Here is a 20,251-nt window from a genome sequence, read left to right as displayed (position 1 = left end):
AAATTTAGGAGTGCTTCTTTCACTTTGTCTGCTGCAATGCTCAGGAAGTAATAGTTTCAAAAAATGTTCACGAAACCTAAAAGTCTTACACATTTATTAAATTTATATATTTTTAACAGTAGTATAATATTTTTTAGTAATAACTAGTAATATTATATTGCTTTCAGTAATTATATTATTACTGTTTTATATATTAGCATATTAAAAAATATATAAAATTTGCCATAGACAACAGTGGCCACCCCATCCAAGCAAACAGTACACACAAAGGGAAACAATGTGGAATCTTTTACCACCCTTAATTAAAGTAAAAATGCTGCCTTTTACTTCTGCAGAACATTAACAAGGGGCAACTTCCCCTTTTGGAATCCGATAGGAAAGGAGAAGTTCATTTTATGTTGATTATGATCTAAAGTACATACACACATATATACAATTTAAAACCCGAGCTGACACTCTAAATTCTTCTACTCTCCATCCACTCAGTTGGCAGGTATTCCTGCATTTTGGTTGTAAAACACAAACTTCAGTACTTCTTTTACAAGAGGCCCTACATAAACGGAAAGGCTTTTAAAAGCTCCATTAATTTTACTGTGTGCTTGTATCACAGTAACACAAAATCCTCCACAAAAACAATGGTCTCTTGTGCAGGGCACACAGACTTCCTTCGCCTACCTCTGCCTTTCTGCCTCCAAGAGCTTAGAGTCCGGTCATGCAAGGCTGACAGTAAATTACTGGAAACGTAGCAAACAGATTAAATTAATTAGCCCAATAGCTTCCAATAATAGCTTTTATTTTAGGAGAATATTCAAAAATCTATCTGAAGTCCTGGCAGTGGAGTGTTCTTTCTTGAAATCAACTAGACCTCTTGCACTTTTCAGAATTTATTTTTTAAGTTTTTCTATATAGACAAATGGTAGACAGAGCCACACTTGCTAATTCTATCCACAAGTGGTTCAGGACAACACGGAATTGGTGTCATCATTTCATACAAGTAGTTTGACACATAAAGTGCCCATTGACAAGGCAGAAACTGCTTAGGAGTTAAACACAAAACAAATAAAAATTACAGCTCTGAAAGTGGTTTTATCCTATCCAAAATACACAATTTGGTTGAAGAAAATTCTCCACATTTTGCATAAACCAATATAAGTCCCACAGGAAAGATATATATCTTTAAAATATGTAATATAGCTTGCAGAGCAGATTACCTTAAAAGTAAATTTTCATATTTTCAAATACCAGGTGTTTTAAGTTTTTTTTTTTTTTTTTTTTTTATAGCCCCCAACTTTTATTTGAAAGTTACCAGCTTTTAGACTGACTTGGATATACAAATTCTGAATATGTAAAATGGTGTAGTTCCTAAAAGACTGGAAAAGTAAACCAAACCTGTTAACAACCAGCCACAGTCACAGGCAAATCTTAGTTTAAAAAGCCCTCATTTTAAATAGTGTTTGTCTCTTATAAGAATTCGTATCAACAATGTTTCTTAGTTTTAGAGAAATGTTCCTTTACAATTTCTTGATTTGATCGCTTTGGCTATTTTGCCTTTATGAAATCTTCAGCTTGACAGACTGGATCCAGCTTTGGCTTTTAAGACGTACTTCGCCACTTTCTGTGTCAGCCTTGATCCACTTGTCTGCTTCATTACTTTGATTCATGTGACCTGGAAAAGAGAGTTCTGTTTAGTTTCTTCTGGCACTCAGTAAACGTATCACTTTCATACCACATATCTTCAAGCTCCCTGGAAATATTTTAAAAACTTTTTTGGTAGAATTTATGTATATTTAACCAGAGCTTCTGACACTTCCTTTTTGATATAGTTCTTTGCATACATCCCATTTCCTATATTTTGTTATTACAGTATTTTTTTACTGTGTTTTTTTCTATTATACAATATCATAGACATATTTCCTAGCCCATAATAAAAACCACATCAAACGTGGCTCTGGTTAGGTAATTTGAAGTTTTCATCACTGTTGTAAACATGGAAAAGAGACGCTGTAGGCCCTGATGATCCAAATGACTAGATGTGTTACTATTACTGCTTTCTTATGCTAATGGCTTAAAAACCCCCACAACCCTGAGCTGTCTGCCTTCTTATATGTTTCATATAAACTTAGCAAGCAAGGTCACACTTGGAAAAACTCACTGTGTAACAAAGGAGAAAGTTCAACTTACCCTCGTTTTACAATTTAGAAATTGAGGCCAAGAGAGATTAAGTGACCTTCCAAATTATACAAAAGATTTGTGACCAAATTGGGAATTAAACAGATTTTTTAAGTCCCAAATTGGTACCTTTATCAGAAGATCAACCTTCACTCTGGTTTATTTTTACAAAATATCTTTTATTATTATTTCAGTGTTCATGTGCCTGAGCGAATTCTAAGTTTAGAACTAATTTGAGCCTGGAATAGCATGAGAGATGGCAGGAAGGCAGATTCTGAAACTACTTTACAAACATGCTCTGCTCTGACCTGTAACACAGCTGAAGTAAAATTTTGGCCATGTCAAAACCAGTGGCGAAACTCCAACTGACATCACCGCATTGGTTTCCACAACTCAAGCCAACGTGCCAGAATTTTTCAATTGCATTTCAGCTTTTTGGTACTGCTAACTGGGATTACTTTCCGGTTATGGGCCAAGCCCACATCAATGCACTAGCAGGCTGAGGCACTGTTTAGAAATACTGGATTTTCAGAGGAGTCCAACACTGACTGAGTTCGCCCATTGAATGAAGAAGTATTTCTGTAACCTTTACTGACAGACTGCAACACGCCTTCAAGGATCTCCACGCAGATGTCCCAGCACAATTTCTGCACTGCTGGCTACAGCAAAGTAGCAGGTTCTCAAGCACACCACACATTTACTACATCCATCCTACTCAAAAGGTAGGATCTAGAAGGCAGAATCCACAGTTATATCCTCCACCTAACTACGGACTTAAAATAAATCTATGATGGTCATCAGAAAGTTGAACAAGTGTGCTGTATTCAATGATTCAATTGCCCAGAGAGCTGCTTTGAATCAGTGATTTCTACTAGTACCGGATCAGAGAATAGAGAACAGAAATGAACACAAGTGTCTCTAGCCCTTAAAGTATTAGAACAGACTGAAATTTAAACAGGAAATAGCCTTCAGGTGTCAAAAATATGAAGGAACAAAGTAAGGCAAAGGAAAATGTCTGCTGGTCCCGTAGCAGTTGAGCACTGAAAACACAGTTATTTTTCTAAGGGGAGAAGACAACAAATGCAGGACAACGATGTATTTTCATAAAGTGCATACTGGAGTGCTTGGTCCTACTCGTTTCCCCTCTCTCGTGTTCTTGTCACCATGCACACTTCTGCAGAAGGAACAAACACTGATGCACAGAATCAGCCCTGTTCATTTCATCCTGATACATTTTTGTTAAAATGATAAAGAAGAGTTTTGAAGAAACACAGAGACAAATTAACGAGTCATTTCAATGCTCAGTTGTTGTCTGAGCTCTGTTTCTCATTTTGTATTTGCTACGTGAACTTAGAAAAATGTTTTGTTCCTTATGCTTCTTTTGGAGATTTGCCTGTGAAGGGAATGCAAAAATATAAGACCGCCTGCAGCAAGCTCAGTATCAAGTTCCATTCCCCAGGGATGCAGATCTTCAAAGTATTTTAAGGTTATTAATCCTATTGCCAGTAGCAGGTTCAAATCAAGCTTCAGATATTTAAATGGCTTTGTCTAGGAGGCGCTAATCAAGCAACAAGGCTTAGCTGGAGACTTTGATCACAATTTGGTCCTAGCTATATTCACTGCCCATACTGTGGGAACATAAGAGGATTTTGAGGATGACTTTGCTAGAGTGATTAAATCACAAAAGCCAACCGACTCTTGGATTGAGAGTACAAAACGAAAGGATTTCATTTCAAAACCCACCAATCAAGACAACAGCATTGGGAAAAGGTAGATGCACCAGCATGCTACGTGGCCAACTTTTTAGTATAAGACTTGGGAAAAGGGAAGTATTTAAAATGCTGTTCAGTGGTGTTGTCAACACTGTGGTGCATCTATCTCAACAATGCTGTGAACAGATTGAATTAAACGTAAGCTGAAACCAATAAAAATCTGTAGGATAGTGTCTCATCTAATGTATTTTTTAAAATTTGGACTAACTTCTTATTTGACTTGAAGGAATGTAATCATTTCCAGATAGAGCCTTTTTTGTTTGTTTGTTTGTTTGCGATATAATTTAAGGATCAAAGCTTCACAAAGGGACAGTGTTTAGACGGACAGTGTAAAACTGTAAAACAAAGCTCTTCTCACTCAATTCCACTGGCAAAGACTCAATAAAAATGCTTCTAGGAAAGAAGCAAAGTTCTGAAGAAGCGCCTTGAGAACAGAGAAAACAATGAGAAAACAGCAAGCAGTGTTACGCCTTGGATCAGAGCTGTGATTGAATGCAGCAGAGACAAGTCAGCTGCAGAGGGGGGAAAGGGAGTGGTAGGCTTTTGCAGCTGTTAAGTTTCAGAACCTGAAGTTGCAGCTGAGGGCTGATACAAGCTCTTTCAGTTATTTCCCTTTTAAAGGCAAGTGTTTGCTTCACGATATTCACTGCTCCTGCAACTGTGTTTGTGTTTAATCCATGCAACTAAAAACGCAGAGGTTACCCTAAATGCTACAGAATTTCTGATACCAAAAGCAATAAATACATCCACAAAGCCTTGTACACGGTGTAAAACACTCATGCAGTCAGCTCTCTTCTTGTACATTGGCTAAGCTGAACCTCAAAACAACCCCAAAGGTGAGCCCCCAGCACTTCACAGGCAGCTCTCCCAGCACCACGGGATGAGGAGCCGTTCTGTGAGCCGTGAGAAGTTACTGCTGAAGGAGACTGAGGTACGAAACAATCCGTCTAAATCACAGACAGTGCAGAGAAGAATCCAGATGTAATCTCCTACAGATGCAAAGCCCTTATTATGTCAGTGCATGTCTGAGTGGATGCTTGCGAGTGGAAAGGTGCCGCTCACCACCAGCTACCTGGAGAACTAGATAGGGTGAAAAGACTTGCACAGAGTTATTGGAGAAACTTGAAGAGTCAGAGATAGGATGGTGGTATCAATGCCCACCTTTCCAAAGGGATCTGATATCTGGACAGACTCACTCTCTCCAAAGGCGTATAAGGAAGAAGGCCACCTAATGAGTTCCTAGTGATTAAAGGAATAATTGGACAATGGCTCAACCCATACAGTAGAGGCAACATGTATCTGGAAACTTTCACAGGAAAAAAAAGGGGTAGAGAAGACAACAGGAGATTCCTCCCCATCCCCAGGACAGACAACTTAGGAAAAGTATAAGTTGATGTGAAAGAGAGAGCCCTAATTGTGCGTGTGCATGGTCACCAGATAGCTTACAGAAACACTGTTTGGATATGGCTCAGTGAAGTGTTAGTGCTGTAGATTGGTGGGATTAGTAAGAAAAGCTAAGAAACCTGTAAACTGCTGCAGCTGTTGTCACGCTGGCTGAAATAAAGGAGCAGATATGTTTCTTGACTTGGGAGAAGAAAAACCTTCACAGTAAATACATTTCCTCTTTGTAAAGAGAGCAGAAAGATATGAAGAGGGTGGTTTTCTAACCTCTCGGAAGTTTATTGTAAAGACAAACAAACATCCAGTCACTGAGCGGCACCTGTGACATGGTGGGACTTTCACCAAGGAGACTCATGCAACTACCGAAAACCAGATGGAGCAAGAAAACACCAAAGTTAAAAGCTCACTTGGCTCCAAGTAGATGGATGGCATCAGGTCAAAGGTGGCTGCGGGGTATGAACCTGGCACTGGAACTGGGACCAAGGGTACAAAAAGATCTGGAATCAGATGAGTCGCTGGCACCACTCAAGAGACAGAAGATTTACACCATGTAAATCTGGATTATATTCCAGTTAGATTTGGAAATTGATACCATCAGCTACAAGGATCCAAAGGAATGACTGCAAGACTTTTTCCAGTGAACTTACAGCTGTCAACACACAAGCTAGCAAAGTTTGCATGCCCACTGGCTGCAATCATTTACTCCCCAGATTTATCCACCCACATGCCTCACAACCTTCCTTGCAGATACTTTAAAGTAGGTGGGAGCAGATGGCCACATCAGCTTAGGACAAGAGGAGGCAGGGCTGAAGGCAATTTCCAGAGGATCCAATTAACCTGACATGCTTGACTGGGCTGTTTTTCAAAAATCTGCAGTACTGCAAGTACTACGTCCTCTGCTGACAGTTACTTCCCTTACAATTACTACCATAAAGCTTATCTTACTATTTAGCTAAGCCTTCTTTACTGCAAGGTCAAATTGCAATTTCTAGTTACATTACCTGTGTGCAGAGAACAATGCATTTTTCCCACCTCTGCAGCAATTTCTTACATAGTGAAGAAGTTCACCCTCCCTCAATCTCATTTTCTTTAGAAGAAAACAAGACTGGTTTTCATTCTCATGTTTTTAGGCCTCTGAGTATTTGTTCTTCTTCAAAGTTTCTGCAGTTGTCCACATGCTTTTCAAAGTGGACTCCAAACTGGACTCATTCCAGCAAAGTATTACTAATGCCACGTAAAGCCACGGGATTGAGTTTTACAGAACAGTTCTGTTAATACACTATTTTTTATTTTATTTTTTTTGCAACTGTATAACATTCTTTCTTCCCATTTACCAATGTTTCTACTGAAACACTCCTTACCTTGGCAAGGCACAGGTTTCTACCTTTGCACTTTGAATTTACATATCACTCACTTTTAATTTTAATCTTTCCTTTTAACATGTTTGTAACCCTTAAGAGTCTCCTAAGCTTAGACCTTCTAGTGGCCTTCCAGTACCTAAAGGGAGCCTATAGGAAAAAGCTGGGCTGGGACTCTTCGTCAGGGGATGTAGTGATACAACAAAGACGAATAGCTTTAAATTATAAGAAGGTAGGTTTAGATTAGATATCAGGAAGAAATTCTTTACTCTGAGGGTGGTGAGGCCCTGGCACAGGCTGCCCAGAGAAGCTGTGGATGCCCCATCCCTGGAGGTGCCCAAGGCCAGGCTGGATGGGGCTTTGGGCAACCTGGGCTGGTGGGAGGTGTCCCTGCCCATGGCAGGGGGTGGAACTGGGTGGTCTTTAGGGTCCCTTCCAACCATCCTGTGATTCTACGCTCCTTTTCTGCTTAAATCACAGAATCCCTTATCAGCTTGCTACCATTCCTAATTCCATATTTAGTTCCAGATATAGTTAATGGTCTGTGCAGGCTTCTTAAATGAGCTGATATAAGAATACAGGCAGACCTGGAGAAACAGGTAAGGCAGAGTCATTTAGCAGCAAGATTTAAGGGCTTGAGAAGGCTACAGAACCTTGTCATAAGAACCCTCTCTTCCTACCCTTTCCACCAAGGAATGTAAAAGAAATGTCTTAACATGATTACCACCAGAAGTTACTGGTATTACTCAAATACTCTCAAACTAGATGGCCAAAGAAATGTTTTACAGATAGAAGCTGGAGCAGTGCTTAGCATGAAAAATCTGGTTTTGTAACTGTCATTATACCACCCTACAAGAGTGCCTACTGATGTCAAGGAAACAGATGCCTTATCCTTGCAGATTATCCTTGCAAAAGAATAAACTCCCTGGCATTGCTTCTATCCCTTCTTTGACAGGCATGCCAATTTTGCAGACAAGCCCTTTACTCTTTCTTCTAAAAAATAAAACACCTTTTCACAGTCTCATCACTCTGCCTCTGAAGCTCTCACTCCAGGCTCTCATCTTCTTGCTTTGATTACACCCAGATCTTTTCCTTGGCTATCTTGCAGAACCCTGGATGTCATTGCTTGGGGGACTGTAGCGTGCTGCCTTCCTCACTCAGTGTGGAAGTGGGAGCCTTGAAGCAAGGTGAGGACATGGGTGATTGCTGCAGTAAGAGCAGGAGCGAAGGCCTTCCTGGAGCCGGTGATAGTGAGGTGCACATTCACTCAACCCACAGCGCTCTCACTGGAGAGCCTCCTCTCTAACCTCTCACACGATACTCCCAGAGGCAAAGAAAGCTTCCTGAAGGCAGCCAGTTCCAGTGTTACCCACATGAGAACTGGCCAGTCTCTGAAAAGCCATCTATTTTTAAACAAACCTTTGACCTCAGAAGCATAAAAATCTGAGCTGCCATGCCTCTCGTAATAAGTTTTTTTTTTTTCCCACTCAGCAAAACCCCTCCCCTCTCACCATTATATGTTTATTTAGTTGCAGCTAAACAAAGATCGCTATAGACTCTGTAGCTAAAACTTAAACAGTAAACAATGTTTTTATGATATAGAAAGAGTATTAAAAGTTATTTTAATTATTTCAGCATCTACTCGTAGAAGAATATTCTTATATATCACCTTTAAGAAGTGATTGTTGAGAACGAAGGGGCAAGTGCTTGGCTGCAGAAAGAGTAAGTGTCCCTTTGGGTAAAGTAAAGAGAAGGAGAAGCAGGAAGCTTCTCCCTTGCCATGTCAAAGGAACATTACTAACTTACTTGGCAAAGAAAGCCAAAGAGCTATTTCCAGAAGGGTAAGAAAAGGAACAAAGCACGTGCCAAAACCAAATAATTCATCTCCCTTCAGGTTTGTTGCTTCTTATAGAGCAGAGAAAAGAGCAGGAGAATCTGATCATTGGTTGTATTATGAGAGAAAACACTCAACAGAGCTAAATCCCTAGTGTAAAATGAAGACAAGCCATTTCAGCCCAGCACTAGTTTAGCTGAATTGCATCCTGCAGAAAATTCCTCCCAGGGTCTATTTTCCATTTACCTGTATTCTGATCATTTTTCATCTGCATGTAATAGTTTTTTTTGCACAATGCTGTAACCTCTTAAAACCAACTATGATCAGTGGCCAAATGCTGGTGCTGATTTTGGCTTTGAGATCCGTGTATGTGAGGGTTAGCTAATTTGGAGCCGCTTTTGGCCTAAACTGCCAGGATCATTTATATACAGTATGGTAGGCTGAAAAATTGCTTCCACTTCAGCGATGACTGCGCTATATAAACACTGACTGGATCACGAACCCAGAGAAGCCATTCATCTGTGTATATTTGAAACACTGATCTTATCTTTAGCATTGCCAGAGCAGCAAGATGACCGGCCAGTGGTCCTCATTCACTGGAAATTGTGTTGCTTTACTGCTGAGGCTGTTCGTTACCTAGAGCATGACTGGAATCTGGGACCCTTCTGCAGGTTACTAGCCTGAGGAGTTTTAACCATTGTTTTTAAAAAGCTGTAGTTAATTACCACTAATAAACTTGGATGCTAATTACTGTTCAAGGCAGGAAGAGATATGCCTATACATTTCAAGACTATTGCATACAAGCAGGTTACATATTAAGGTTATGTACATATATTTCTAGTATTTCCTGACTTTGAGGATTTAAGAATTACCTTTTTAAATGGGGGGAAAAAAAGAAGTTTTGTACATATTCTCACAGCTTTAAAACAAAGAAAAACTCAAAGCTTCACCCACTCTGTTATCATATCAGGTCATACTGACATAACACTTCCACAAACAAAGCTGGAGCCTTCCGACATTACATTAACATTGCCTCTTGAGCAAAGTGAGTAATTGGTAACACTAACAGCCTTAAATTCTGGATGGACAGGTCTGGAGGGAGAGAAATACACACCCTGACAATGGTTTTCTGAAGCAGGAAACAGCAAGACTCGGGGTTTACATGTTCGAAATAAATGCATTAGAATAATGTTTCCAGGAACCACAGGCACCTTTCCATGTACTCTATTCCTCCATACTCCAACTTCTGCTCTTCTCCCAGCTATCTCCCCCCCATCACTTCTCAGACTAACCCACTCTGTTTAACACATCATACATTTTTAAATATGCCACATATACCTTTTAATTCAACCTCCAAATGGAGATGCACGAAGAACAATTTTAATTGTATTTTAATAGACATTCCCTGGTGATTTATTATATGTGATTGCTTGAGCCAACAAAGCAATGGGTCAAATTCAGCCTTGACTTACTTCTCACGAATTCACTGGAATAATGCTGAGGGTGAATTTGGCTCTAAGATTTTTGTTAGAGCAGCAGTTGTTTGTATTCACAAATCATTTACCAAACAAAACAAAAGAGCCATGTAGTAACATGGAGAGTTCAATGCCACAAGCAGATGTGTGAAGCTGAAACAGATGAAACAGGAAGAGGCCAAGAGCAATAAACTCAAACGAAAGTGTAGATGTCTTTGACTGAGGCCAAACAGACATTTAATGGTAGCCAAGATTAGTAAGCCTTACCACTTAAAGTAACGTGATCATCTTTGGAGGCACTTTGTGTATCTTTTAACTGGATCTCTGAGCTCACATCCACTTTTCTTCCAGACAACTCTAAATAGGCTTTGAGAGAGGCAGGTACCTTGACTGTAATAGAACCTGATATAAATTTAAATGAAAGCGAGTTAGATCAACGTTGGGATCAAATCACAAAACAGGCAATTATTTAGATAAGGTAAATCACAATTTTTTAAGAGCCTTCAGACACACTAACTTTTTTTCCTGTCAAAGGATAAACACAGATACATTATCCTGGTTATGTCAAATGAAGGCATGTCACATTTATAAAATGGGATCACAGTATTTCTTCAGACACTATGAAAATTAACATACACTCCTAGCATCTCACTAGATCTCACTAGAGGACCTTATTGTGGGGATTGCCAAGGGAAGCAAATAAAACAGACTTCAACAAGTATTATGACTCTAGGTTCATTTTCTAGTTGCATAGTGACATCTCTGAGCATGGACATGGTATTTGATGATGAATCCAGCACGCAGTACAATACAAGCACATTATAAAAGAATTGCTTCTCTGGAACGATGGGATGCCACTTACAGTCTGTTAACACTAGCAAAAAAAATGGAAATTCTGACATCTGCTTCCCCAAAATACATGCTTCTATGCATCAGATTGAAGGCAAGTCCTGGGCCCCCAACCTACCACTGCTAGTCATACTTGGAATTAGTCACAATGTTTGGAGGTTGCATCCTACACATTGAAACAAAAACCAAGCAGTACTTAAAATATAAGCTCTGTAGACACTTCTTAGCTTCTATCCAATTTCAACAATCACCGTAGAAAATCACAAACATTTCTTTAAATATATCTCCAATGCTGAAACAGAACATGATGATAAAACTGATGTAATAATTGTGTAGCAGTCAGAAAGCAACCCTAACTATGCAATTTAAATTCAGACGAATCAATTGCCTGGAATACTCCTGAAGAAGAAATAACTGCCAGTAGAATTTAGGCCTAAATTTTGCTGGATTCACAGAAGCCTTAGGATAAGAAAGGGGAAAGGTCTTTTCTTTAGGTCCTCCTTGGAGAGTAGCTCAGTGATGTGACTCATAAAATCCAACACATGCAACTAATTTATCACAGACTGGACATTTTCTACTCAGCAGCTGTCAGCAGCTACTCCAAAGTTACAGGGTAAATGAAAACAGAATTTTATCAACTTTGCCTATACTAAACTGTGCTGCCAGAAGAGATGTCAGGCAATGTTTTGAAAGTAACATGAATTAGCTTTTATTAAATACATTCCTCTTTACTACTAATTTAAAGAGACGTAACTTAGTGATTCAAAATGTATCTAAGAAATAATACAAAAATAAACTTATTTGTACCAATGGAACCACCTTAGTATGTGCAGAAGAATGGCACATATGATTCCAATGTATTTCCTTCATTATTTCCCTTCTGGTTAACTGCTAAATTTTAATAGGGCATAAGATTATCTCATAGACAACCAGAGGAAACTACCAAATACCGTATTCCTTTAAAACACCATCATATTAACACAAGAATGCTGTAGTTTTTGTTGTTGTTGTTGTTTGTTTGTTTGTTTTCTCCAAAAGTAAGATAAATAAGATGTCTTCAGGGCTTTGTTATTTACAATATCATAATTTCTGAATGGCAAAACTATGAATCCAACTTTAGGAGTGACCTTTTAACTAGAAAGCAAAGTTTCAGCAAGTAATCATGTGGAAAAAACAAAAAGGAAGAATGGTTGAGTAAGACACTCTCATCTCTGTTTTTCTGCCTATTTCAATAATTGGATATTTCATCAAGAAAAGGCAAGAAAAAGCAATACAATGCGCGATGTTTGCCCTTATGTACACATATATAAGATATACATATATATATATAAATAATATACATACTAGTATCATAGAGTAAACTTTTTCAAGACAAAGACTGTAATTCAAGTTAACTCTGCAGAAGTCTGCTGGGCAGACTGACAAGATAAAGGATTAAAGATATAAAAATCCTGTAATCCATTTTAAGTATCATTGTCCCTTACAGAGTTTACTCTACTAGAAGTATCTAGTAACGAGGTAAAGAAACGAGGTAATGAAGAATCATGAAACTGTACTTTCTAGACAGATGAACAAAAATCTCTAATCTTTCTTTTACATCATTAGTTGCTACAAAAACGTATTTGTTGCAGTTTGCTAACCTTTCTGGGATTTCAGATCCACTTCTCTTAGTTGACTGACATAAACATCTATTGACCCTTGATGTGTAGAAGCTTTTAGACTTCCATCCGATGAATCTAAAAAGAAAAAGAAGGGATTTGTGTATCATTCATTGATTTAAAAATGTGCTGTTGTTCACTCTGTTTAAATAAATATTTGCTAGAATCTTCCTTTGTTGTTTGAACTGACTTTATCAATTTTTGTATGTTGAAGCAGTTGATGCTTCTACTCATTTACTGAATGTCAGACTTTGCTCAGAAAAACAGGTTTCTCCGTGAAACTTATCTTCCCAATCTGGAATTATGGCATGCACTGGTCTCAAAGCCAAACCCCTGCAGGACTTGTAGGATCTACTGCAGCTCAACAATGCTCTTTCTGCCCAAGTATAACAATGCCTACTTCTTTCCACAAGGACAAATTCACTTTTGTATTCTGATTGAGCATAAAATCTGAAACATTTAAGATTTATTTTAATTTCCAAAAGAGTACATTTGTTTGGACTTTGTACAGAGGAAACTTTACCCAGGAAAGTTACCACATGCAAACAACAAGCAGTTGTGCGTTTAACATGTGGTTACACGGAAGAACTCTGAATTTTAAACAAATGTCTGATATAACCACTGTAATGTAATGCACATAGGGAATCAACATGCATTCTTTGCCCTGGAATAAACAGACGTACACTTTATTCTATAGCTTATTAGCTGTACTTTATGACAACAAAACTTTCTGAACAACCTTTTCTAGAAATAGAAGCCCTTAAAAAAAGCATTATTTGTATACTTGAGAAGTTGACTTTAATAATTTGCAACCTATTCCAGTTGTAAGCACACAGATTTCCACAATATTACAGTGAGGTCCTGGGCAGCTACCTTTCTAACTGCTGAACAGACTTATTGCTGATAAAAACTGCAAAGAATTTGTGAAGCAACTGTAGAGAAGCGAAGAAAAATTACATATGTACATGAGCAAAAGTGAAGCACGTTACTACAAAGACTATTAGGAACAAAAATATTAGCCAAAAATCTTGAAATACTGAATGAGAATGTTCTTAGTTTCTGGGGGTGTATAGAACAAGAAGCACAGCTGAGTTTTCAGAACTCGCTAAAACAACAAAAATCAAACCAGACTGAAACTTGTTATTTTAAAAGTGAAAATATTCATGGGAGAATAAGCTTGATTTATCATAACACGGATGTCTAGCATTAATTAAAGCTTTCTGTACGTAAACAAACTCATCTGGAGCTTTTCTGATCCCAAGCACAGATGGGGAAGATCAGTGTATTTCAGCAGTCGAAACATGGAAAGGGATTATCATCCCTCAGCTAAAATGAATTTTTTGGGGGAGGTTAATGTAATAAAAGAGAAAAAGTAGCCAATCCACATTTGGTCAGCTGAGAAACTGACACCATCTTTGGCCAGCAAAACAAAACAACAAGAACAACTAGAATTGGATGTGAATGCATTTCCCATCTCAGAGGATTTTATGTTAAAGAAGTTCTGGTCCATAGCTGAAAGAACAAATTAACTCTGTCAATTTAAATTAATGAACTGGAAAAGCTTTGCTTGGGTAAGTAAGTCACAATGAAACATTTTCTGATAACTTTTTAAAAGGATGTTCCTAATATTCAAACAGGTAATCATACTGGAACAGGTGAAGTTTATACAAATCAACCTTTTATTAAAAATGCTGGTCCCAGCAGATAGACAATTTCCCATATCAGCTATTTTTGCAAATACCCCCAGTCAAATGTACTAACAGCCAATCACTGAATATCCACATAACTTTGTCAGAGATTTGTTGGCAACTGATACAGGAAATATCCAGCCTCTAATTCTTCTGTTTTAAACAAACATACTATTAGTTCTTTTTTCTGCACTGCGAAAAAAATAGCTCCTATGATACAACAGTGACCCTCTTCAGGGAGAACAACTGCTAGCAGTCTGTACAACACCATCACTTGATGGTACTTTACAGAGACTAATGTTTATTTAGTGAATCCTTCCTAACTCCCAGTCTTCAAATGTGAAAGTGGCTCCTGTAAAGTTCTTCACAGTGGAAAGATGCCTTTTGTAGCCCCACTACAAGATTTATTTTTTGCTGTTTTTTTCCATTTTCAATTCTTCAAGAAAATAATAGAACCATAAATTTGTGAGAGATTGGATTCTGTCTGAAGAATGTATAAAAAAAAAATAGGATGCAGGAAGATGGCAATAGGTATAGGTTCACTGAGGCACAGATTTACCTGGAAAATACAAAAAACAACAAAAACAAAAACAATGCAAAACAATAAAAATCCTTGAGACAAAGTAGAATGCCCTTGGAGAACACTGTTTGGGAGGATGACTTGACAGATTTTGACTTCTATAGTACAACAGTGAACAGAAAGGTTTTTTATTTTAATGGAAGAAAAAACTACAGCCAAGTTTCAAACCTTGGCAGCATTAACCAAAGACTAAAGATGACATTAAACTGCATGCCCAGCTTTGATCTACAGAAACAACAGGAAATATGTTTTATAGAAACAACTGAATGTGACTTATGGAATAATTTGAAATTAGATATTAATAGATTAATATTTACGGTATCAATACATTATTATTACATTAATAATACATTAATACTATAATAATTATTATATTATATTATCTATTAATATGGATCTTATTATATTAACATATTAATAAGATATTAATAAATTAATGTTCATATCTAATATTAATTGCATATGAAATAAGGTATAAATAATACCAAGAGACTTAAAGTTGCCCGTCACTTCTGCAAAGTCTATTAAAGATGCTGTGTAAGTTTTGCATCTTTTTAACTTAAACAAATGAGAAGCAAGGAGGAAGAACAGGACAGTGCAGACAATTTCTGTAACTGAAAAAGGCAAATTCAAATAAATATTTCAACAGGAGAAATTGTATTAAATAACAGAATCCGGTAGGACAAAATACATAACTTTAATAATGATAGAGACAGCATACAATTTACAGTTATGACAGAACAAAAGTAAGGCAATATATTTTTATATTTAAATACATGCCCATTAACTGAGATTAATGTGAGTAACTGAGAGCCAAAACATGAAAGAGTGCATAATTCAAATTCAGTTTCCTTAGGACTGACAACTCAAGGGGAAATACAAGGATGAATTGTTCTGCTGGAAACAGAACAGATGACCATCTGTTTAAGAGTTGCACTCTTGAGCAACTTCAGTTATTTAAGTATTTCCTACTACCAAAAAAAAAACCAACCAACCCAACAACAACAAAACAAACCAGTGAAGCAAGATGTCCTCAACAAAGTTGTTAAGCATTAAGAACAATACCTTGCCTAAGATAAAGACTTGACACATGAAATAAGATGCTGATATCACTCTAAGGAGTACATGAAAAATGCCCAGAACTCAGTTTTCATGGAGTAATCTTGCAAAAAGGTATTATATAGAAAGTCTAAAGATTAGCTACATTAAGAAAAAATGACAATCTTCAACAAATAGCATCCCTGCGCAATGCATGGGGGTTGGATCTGAGTGATCTTTAAGGTCCCTTCCAACCCAAGCCGTCCTATGATTCTATGAATGTCTAAATGTTGTTTTTCACAATCAATGCTCTCTCAAAATTTAGGCCTTCTGTCTCAGTACGAGAGAACTGCCTTATGATAACACTTACAAATCACAACAGATGGGCTTAGACACCTCATTTTCTCAAAAACCTAGATAGTAACTACTTGATATTTGAATATAGTCCTCAGATAAGAGTTGAAACTTTGCTCTGAATTGCTAGGTTTCAGTTCATTTTAGACAGCAAGTCTGTCATTTTAAGTCACAAAAGCCTTTTGGTACTCCAGCATGGTTTTTGAAGGAAGAAGTTAGCAGAATACCTCAAACTGACACTGGCATCTGTTTGGGGAAGAAAAAAGACAACTGAACTTTCGTGGATGTCTGTGTGCTTTCCCGAGTACGCCCCTGCTACCCATAAATCAGTGCCATTCTTACCCAAACCTAGAAGTTGTTTCCCTTGGGCAAAATGTAAGCAATAAAGATTTATTTATTTATTTATTTATTTATTTATCTTGAGCTGGTAGGGTAAAATTTGGCTTGGCAGCAGAGTAGAGAATAATCAGACGATGACAACAACGTTGAGGAATAAACAAGTTTTGGCTGGACTGAACACGAGCCAGCCCTGTGCCCTGGCAGAAAAGGAAGCCAACAGAATCCCTGACAGCATTAACTGGAGCATGGCCAGTACATCAACAGAGGAGATTATTCCCCTTGACTCAGTACCTGTTAGACTACATCTAGAACACAGCATCCAGTTCCAGGACTCCTAACAGAAGAGAGACATTTGTGAACTGGAGTCAACCCAGTGGAGAAGCGCCAAGTAGAAACTTAAAGATCAAATTAGCTCTAAGAACAAAGTACTCCACTGTTTTTTGTAAGAGTATTCAGATTTCTAATTGCTTTCCTAAGTAATAATGTAAACTAGAAGTAAAAATAGGTCTGGTTGTTTCAAATTAAGAACCCATCCAAAATCCACAAAACATGTGTTAGAAGTAGAAAGCTTTTAGTATGAGGTTGGAAAGCAATTTGTCTGCAGCTAACAAAGTACATGGTATTGACAAAAAGAGTTATCCCTACTTTAGTATTTGAACAATGTCAGTGTGAAACCCTATCATATGTTAGATGCTTAACATTAAGCTGAGGTTTGGATAGGGTCTTCAAAAAAAGATTTATTTTTTTAAACAGAAACAAGTAATCGCAAAATAAATATATGAGATAGAACTATTCTACAAATAACGAAAAATACCCAGTACATTATAGAGCAAAAGCCAGGAGCATTGGTTTCCTGTTAATACAGAATTATCCAAGAATTTCCCCCAATTTTTTGTTGTACTTTCTCTCAAATACTGTGAAAGAAAATCCAGCATTCTCAACTATGTTTTGAATTGTAAATAAATCTCTCAGAAAAATACATCCTCAAAATCTAGAGATCATAGAATAGTGATGGTTGCATTTTTCAATTAATTGATAAATTTCTGCCTGCAGTAAAACAAGTAACTATATGCCTATGAAAATTGAGCTAAGGAAGACAGAAGACCTAAGCTGTTCTTACAGCTATCAGCAAATCCCCATCAGCTCTCTGGCAATCCAACAAGTCACCTTGTGGCATGAATTCCTCATATGTGAAAAGTTTTCACTTAAAACTTGACATTTTCAAGTTTTTGGAGCTGAACCACTGGATCTTAAAGGTCTTTTGGAAAAAGCCTTTGGAAAAATCCATACAAAATTAAAGCGTGGAGGGGCTGATGCTCTTTAAGAAAAGATTAACTGTAACTAACATTTTCAGAATTGAAATCTGAAAAATAAAGTCAGTTCAATGCTTCTCAGTGTTCATGCTTCTTAACGTTTAAGCTGAACCTGGTTAATTAATGGAAAATAATCATCATCTGTTGGTGGAAAAAACTACCTCCTGTGTTAAGAAATGTTCAAACGCTCTTCATAGTCTATGAGTTTATTTAACTGAAGGAAAAACAGACTAGCAAGCTTGATTTAATTCTGTGGTTTAATGACTAACTCATAAAAATGTGCATTGCATTTATTTTCCAAGAATATTAATATAGATTGCTTAGAAACATAAGAAGAGTTCTGACAGGACATCTTGTCCCTGCAAGATGCCTAGTTAGTGACTGTAGTCACTATTGTTAACAGAAGTCTTAGATTGAGGTCTATAACCAAATTTACTTACAGAAGGGGAAATCCTTCAAGGTAGATTCACTGAGTGTTGTCTACAGCTCTATTACTTCAGTTTAATGCCACAGAAATAACCAGAAATTGAGTTTCTCACTTTCTTGACCAATTTACAGTACATCAACACAGAAGGTGCCCTAATACTGTCATAGTACGATATATAATCTAATTGATAACTCAGTTATCCCACTGTATAAAAACTCAATTGCTGAGAGAAGATTTAAAAGCTACTTTTCTTTCTGAATGGAAAACTCAGTGATCAATACTATGGTTTGGAAACACTAAGCTCTTACAAGTTTTTTTTCTACCTCACAATATGTAAAACATCAATGAGTATTACTACATGATATGAAAGTTAAACATATTTAATAATTAAAATAAAAAAGAGAACTGGGTTAAAGGCAAAGTAATTGCATTTGATGTACACTTAGTATTTTCTCATGTCCTTTTGTCCTAACTTAATCTAAAAGAAAATAGTTAGACTCAGTCTAATGCTAAAGCCCAGGGGGTATGGTAGAAAGCTAGAATTGGTGTTGCATAACTACAGAAGAGCCAAGTCAGAGCCAAGTTTGGAAAATATCCTTCAAATACACAACAATGAATGATACTCCTGAAAAAGTGAGGACAAACATCTGAGGATTATTAGAAAATCAGGTTTTTACTTTCCCTTTGAATATTTCAATTTAAAAAGGAGAAGGGAAGAGTGACAAAAGAGAGAGAAAGAAGCCTTTTCTTAGAAAGAAAACAAGACCTACCTACTGTGATACTCCCTGTTTTGGTCTGAAGGCTGGTGTTACCTATTAAGACAAAAAAAAGGACATTTTAACATTCAAAGTGGATTATTTCTGACTGGTTTCTCAAATTTTAGACTAAAATACAGTGATCCTATACAAGGCTGTTATAGTTACAGTAGTATATCTGCATTGCATGCAAAACCGAAACAATATAAATGAATTATATTGCTTCATTATTATTGCTTTACAAACAAAAATCTCAACACATGTGGGAAACAAAGAAGCAATTCTAGGCAAGAAAAATATTCTGAATAAAGCTTTAAGGCACAGACTGGGTGTGATGGTGAGAAAAGCAGAGACTCAAATTGAGCACTTTTCTTATTTAATTGTTGGTCTTCTTTTAAAACAAACAAACAAACAAAACTTGGTCAGATGCCTGCAACAGCACTATGGATTATTACAGAATTTTAATAAAAGATATTTTATTACTGATCCTATTGTCCTTTTTTGTATACATAAATATATGTGTATATCCCTCCTCCACAAATCTGGGGGACTTTTTCCTTTATCTTTAAAGGCTATTTTCTGGAAAATTGCCTGAACATATCAGTGATGAAAATCACTGAACATTACCTACTCTCTCCAAACTTATTATTGTTAAGTACGTGACAAACCACTGCCAACACTCTCCATTGAATCTAGAGATCTCTGTGTGTTGGGCAGACTGGAGAACATCAAACAAAAGAGCATACAAGGTATAAAATATAGAATGGTCTCTTACCGACCTTGCATTACTCTGAACAGGCTTGGGTATATCATTAAATCTCAAAATACACACTCTTCCCCTTTACCTATAGCATCAATAGAACCTGGAAGGATGAGGGATGCACACTTAACACAGTGGCTTTTCTGTTAACAGTCTAAAAGTTGGAAGAAGCTATCACATTTCCATGTATGTTATACATGTGCAATTGCCTCAAAAAAAAAAAGTGCTTTAAATAAAAAAAATAAGCCATGACAGTTCATTCCTACCACTCCATCTTCCCCCCTGAAGTATAAAAGACCTAAAATAAGACCCAACAGCCAGAAGAGTAGAATGCATTCCACTCTATATGACCTGCTATGTATTTCTTAGCAGTCCGTGGGCTAAAAGCTAGAAAAGAAACTGGTCATCAATGGTCTTCAATTTATAGTCTTAAATTTCAAGCATGTACCATATAATAATAAGATGATCTGATAACCAGAGT

At 37.1% G+C, this 20,251-nt stretch overlaps 1 protein-coding gene across 2 annotated transcripts in view; it reads right to left on the bottom strand.

Annotated features, from left to right (window-relative positions):
- Positions 1-77: 77 nt before the first annotated feature.
- Positions 78-20,251, bottom strand: part of FAM185A (family with sequence similarity 185 member A) — a 49,510-nt gene continuing 29,336 nt past the window's right edge. The window contains exons 5-8 of one of the 2 annotated variants that reach the window (XM_027459605.3): positions 19,026-19,067; positions 12,499-12,594; positions 10,277-10,411; positions 78-1,666 (exon numbers count right to left, since the gene is read on the bottom strand). In XM_027459605.3, the coding sequence (XP_027315406.2) occupies positions 1,551-1,666; positions 10,277-10,411; positions 12,499-12,594; positions 19,026-19,067 (389 nt within the window). In that variant the 3' untranslated portion in view covers positions 78-1,550. The remainder of the gene's footprint in view (positions 1,667-10,276; positions 10,412-12,498; positions 12,595-19,025; positions 19,068-20,251) is intronic. The other variant, XM_027459614.3, reaches the window with a different exon arrangement.

This window comes from Anas platyrhynchos, chromosome 1, assembly GCF_047663525.1.
Source record: "Anas platyrhynchos isolate ZD024472 breed Pekin duck chromosome 1, IASCAAS_PekinDuck_T2T, whole genome shotgun sequence".
NCBI classification, from domain to species: Eukaryota; Metazoa; Chordata; class Aves; order Anseriformes; family Anatidae; genus Anas; species Anas platyrhynchos.
Note: the sequence above shows the minus strand (reverse complement) of the source record. Positions and strands in the feature narration are given on the sequence as shown.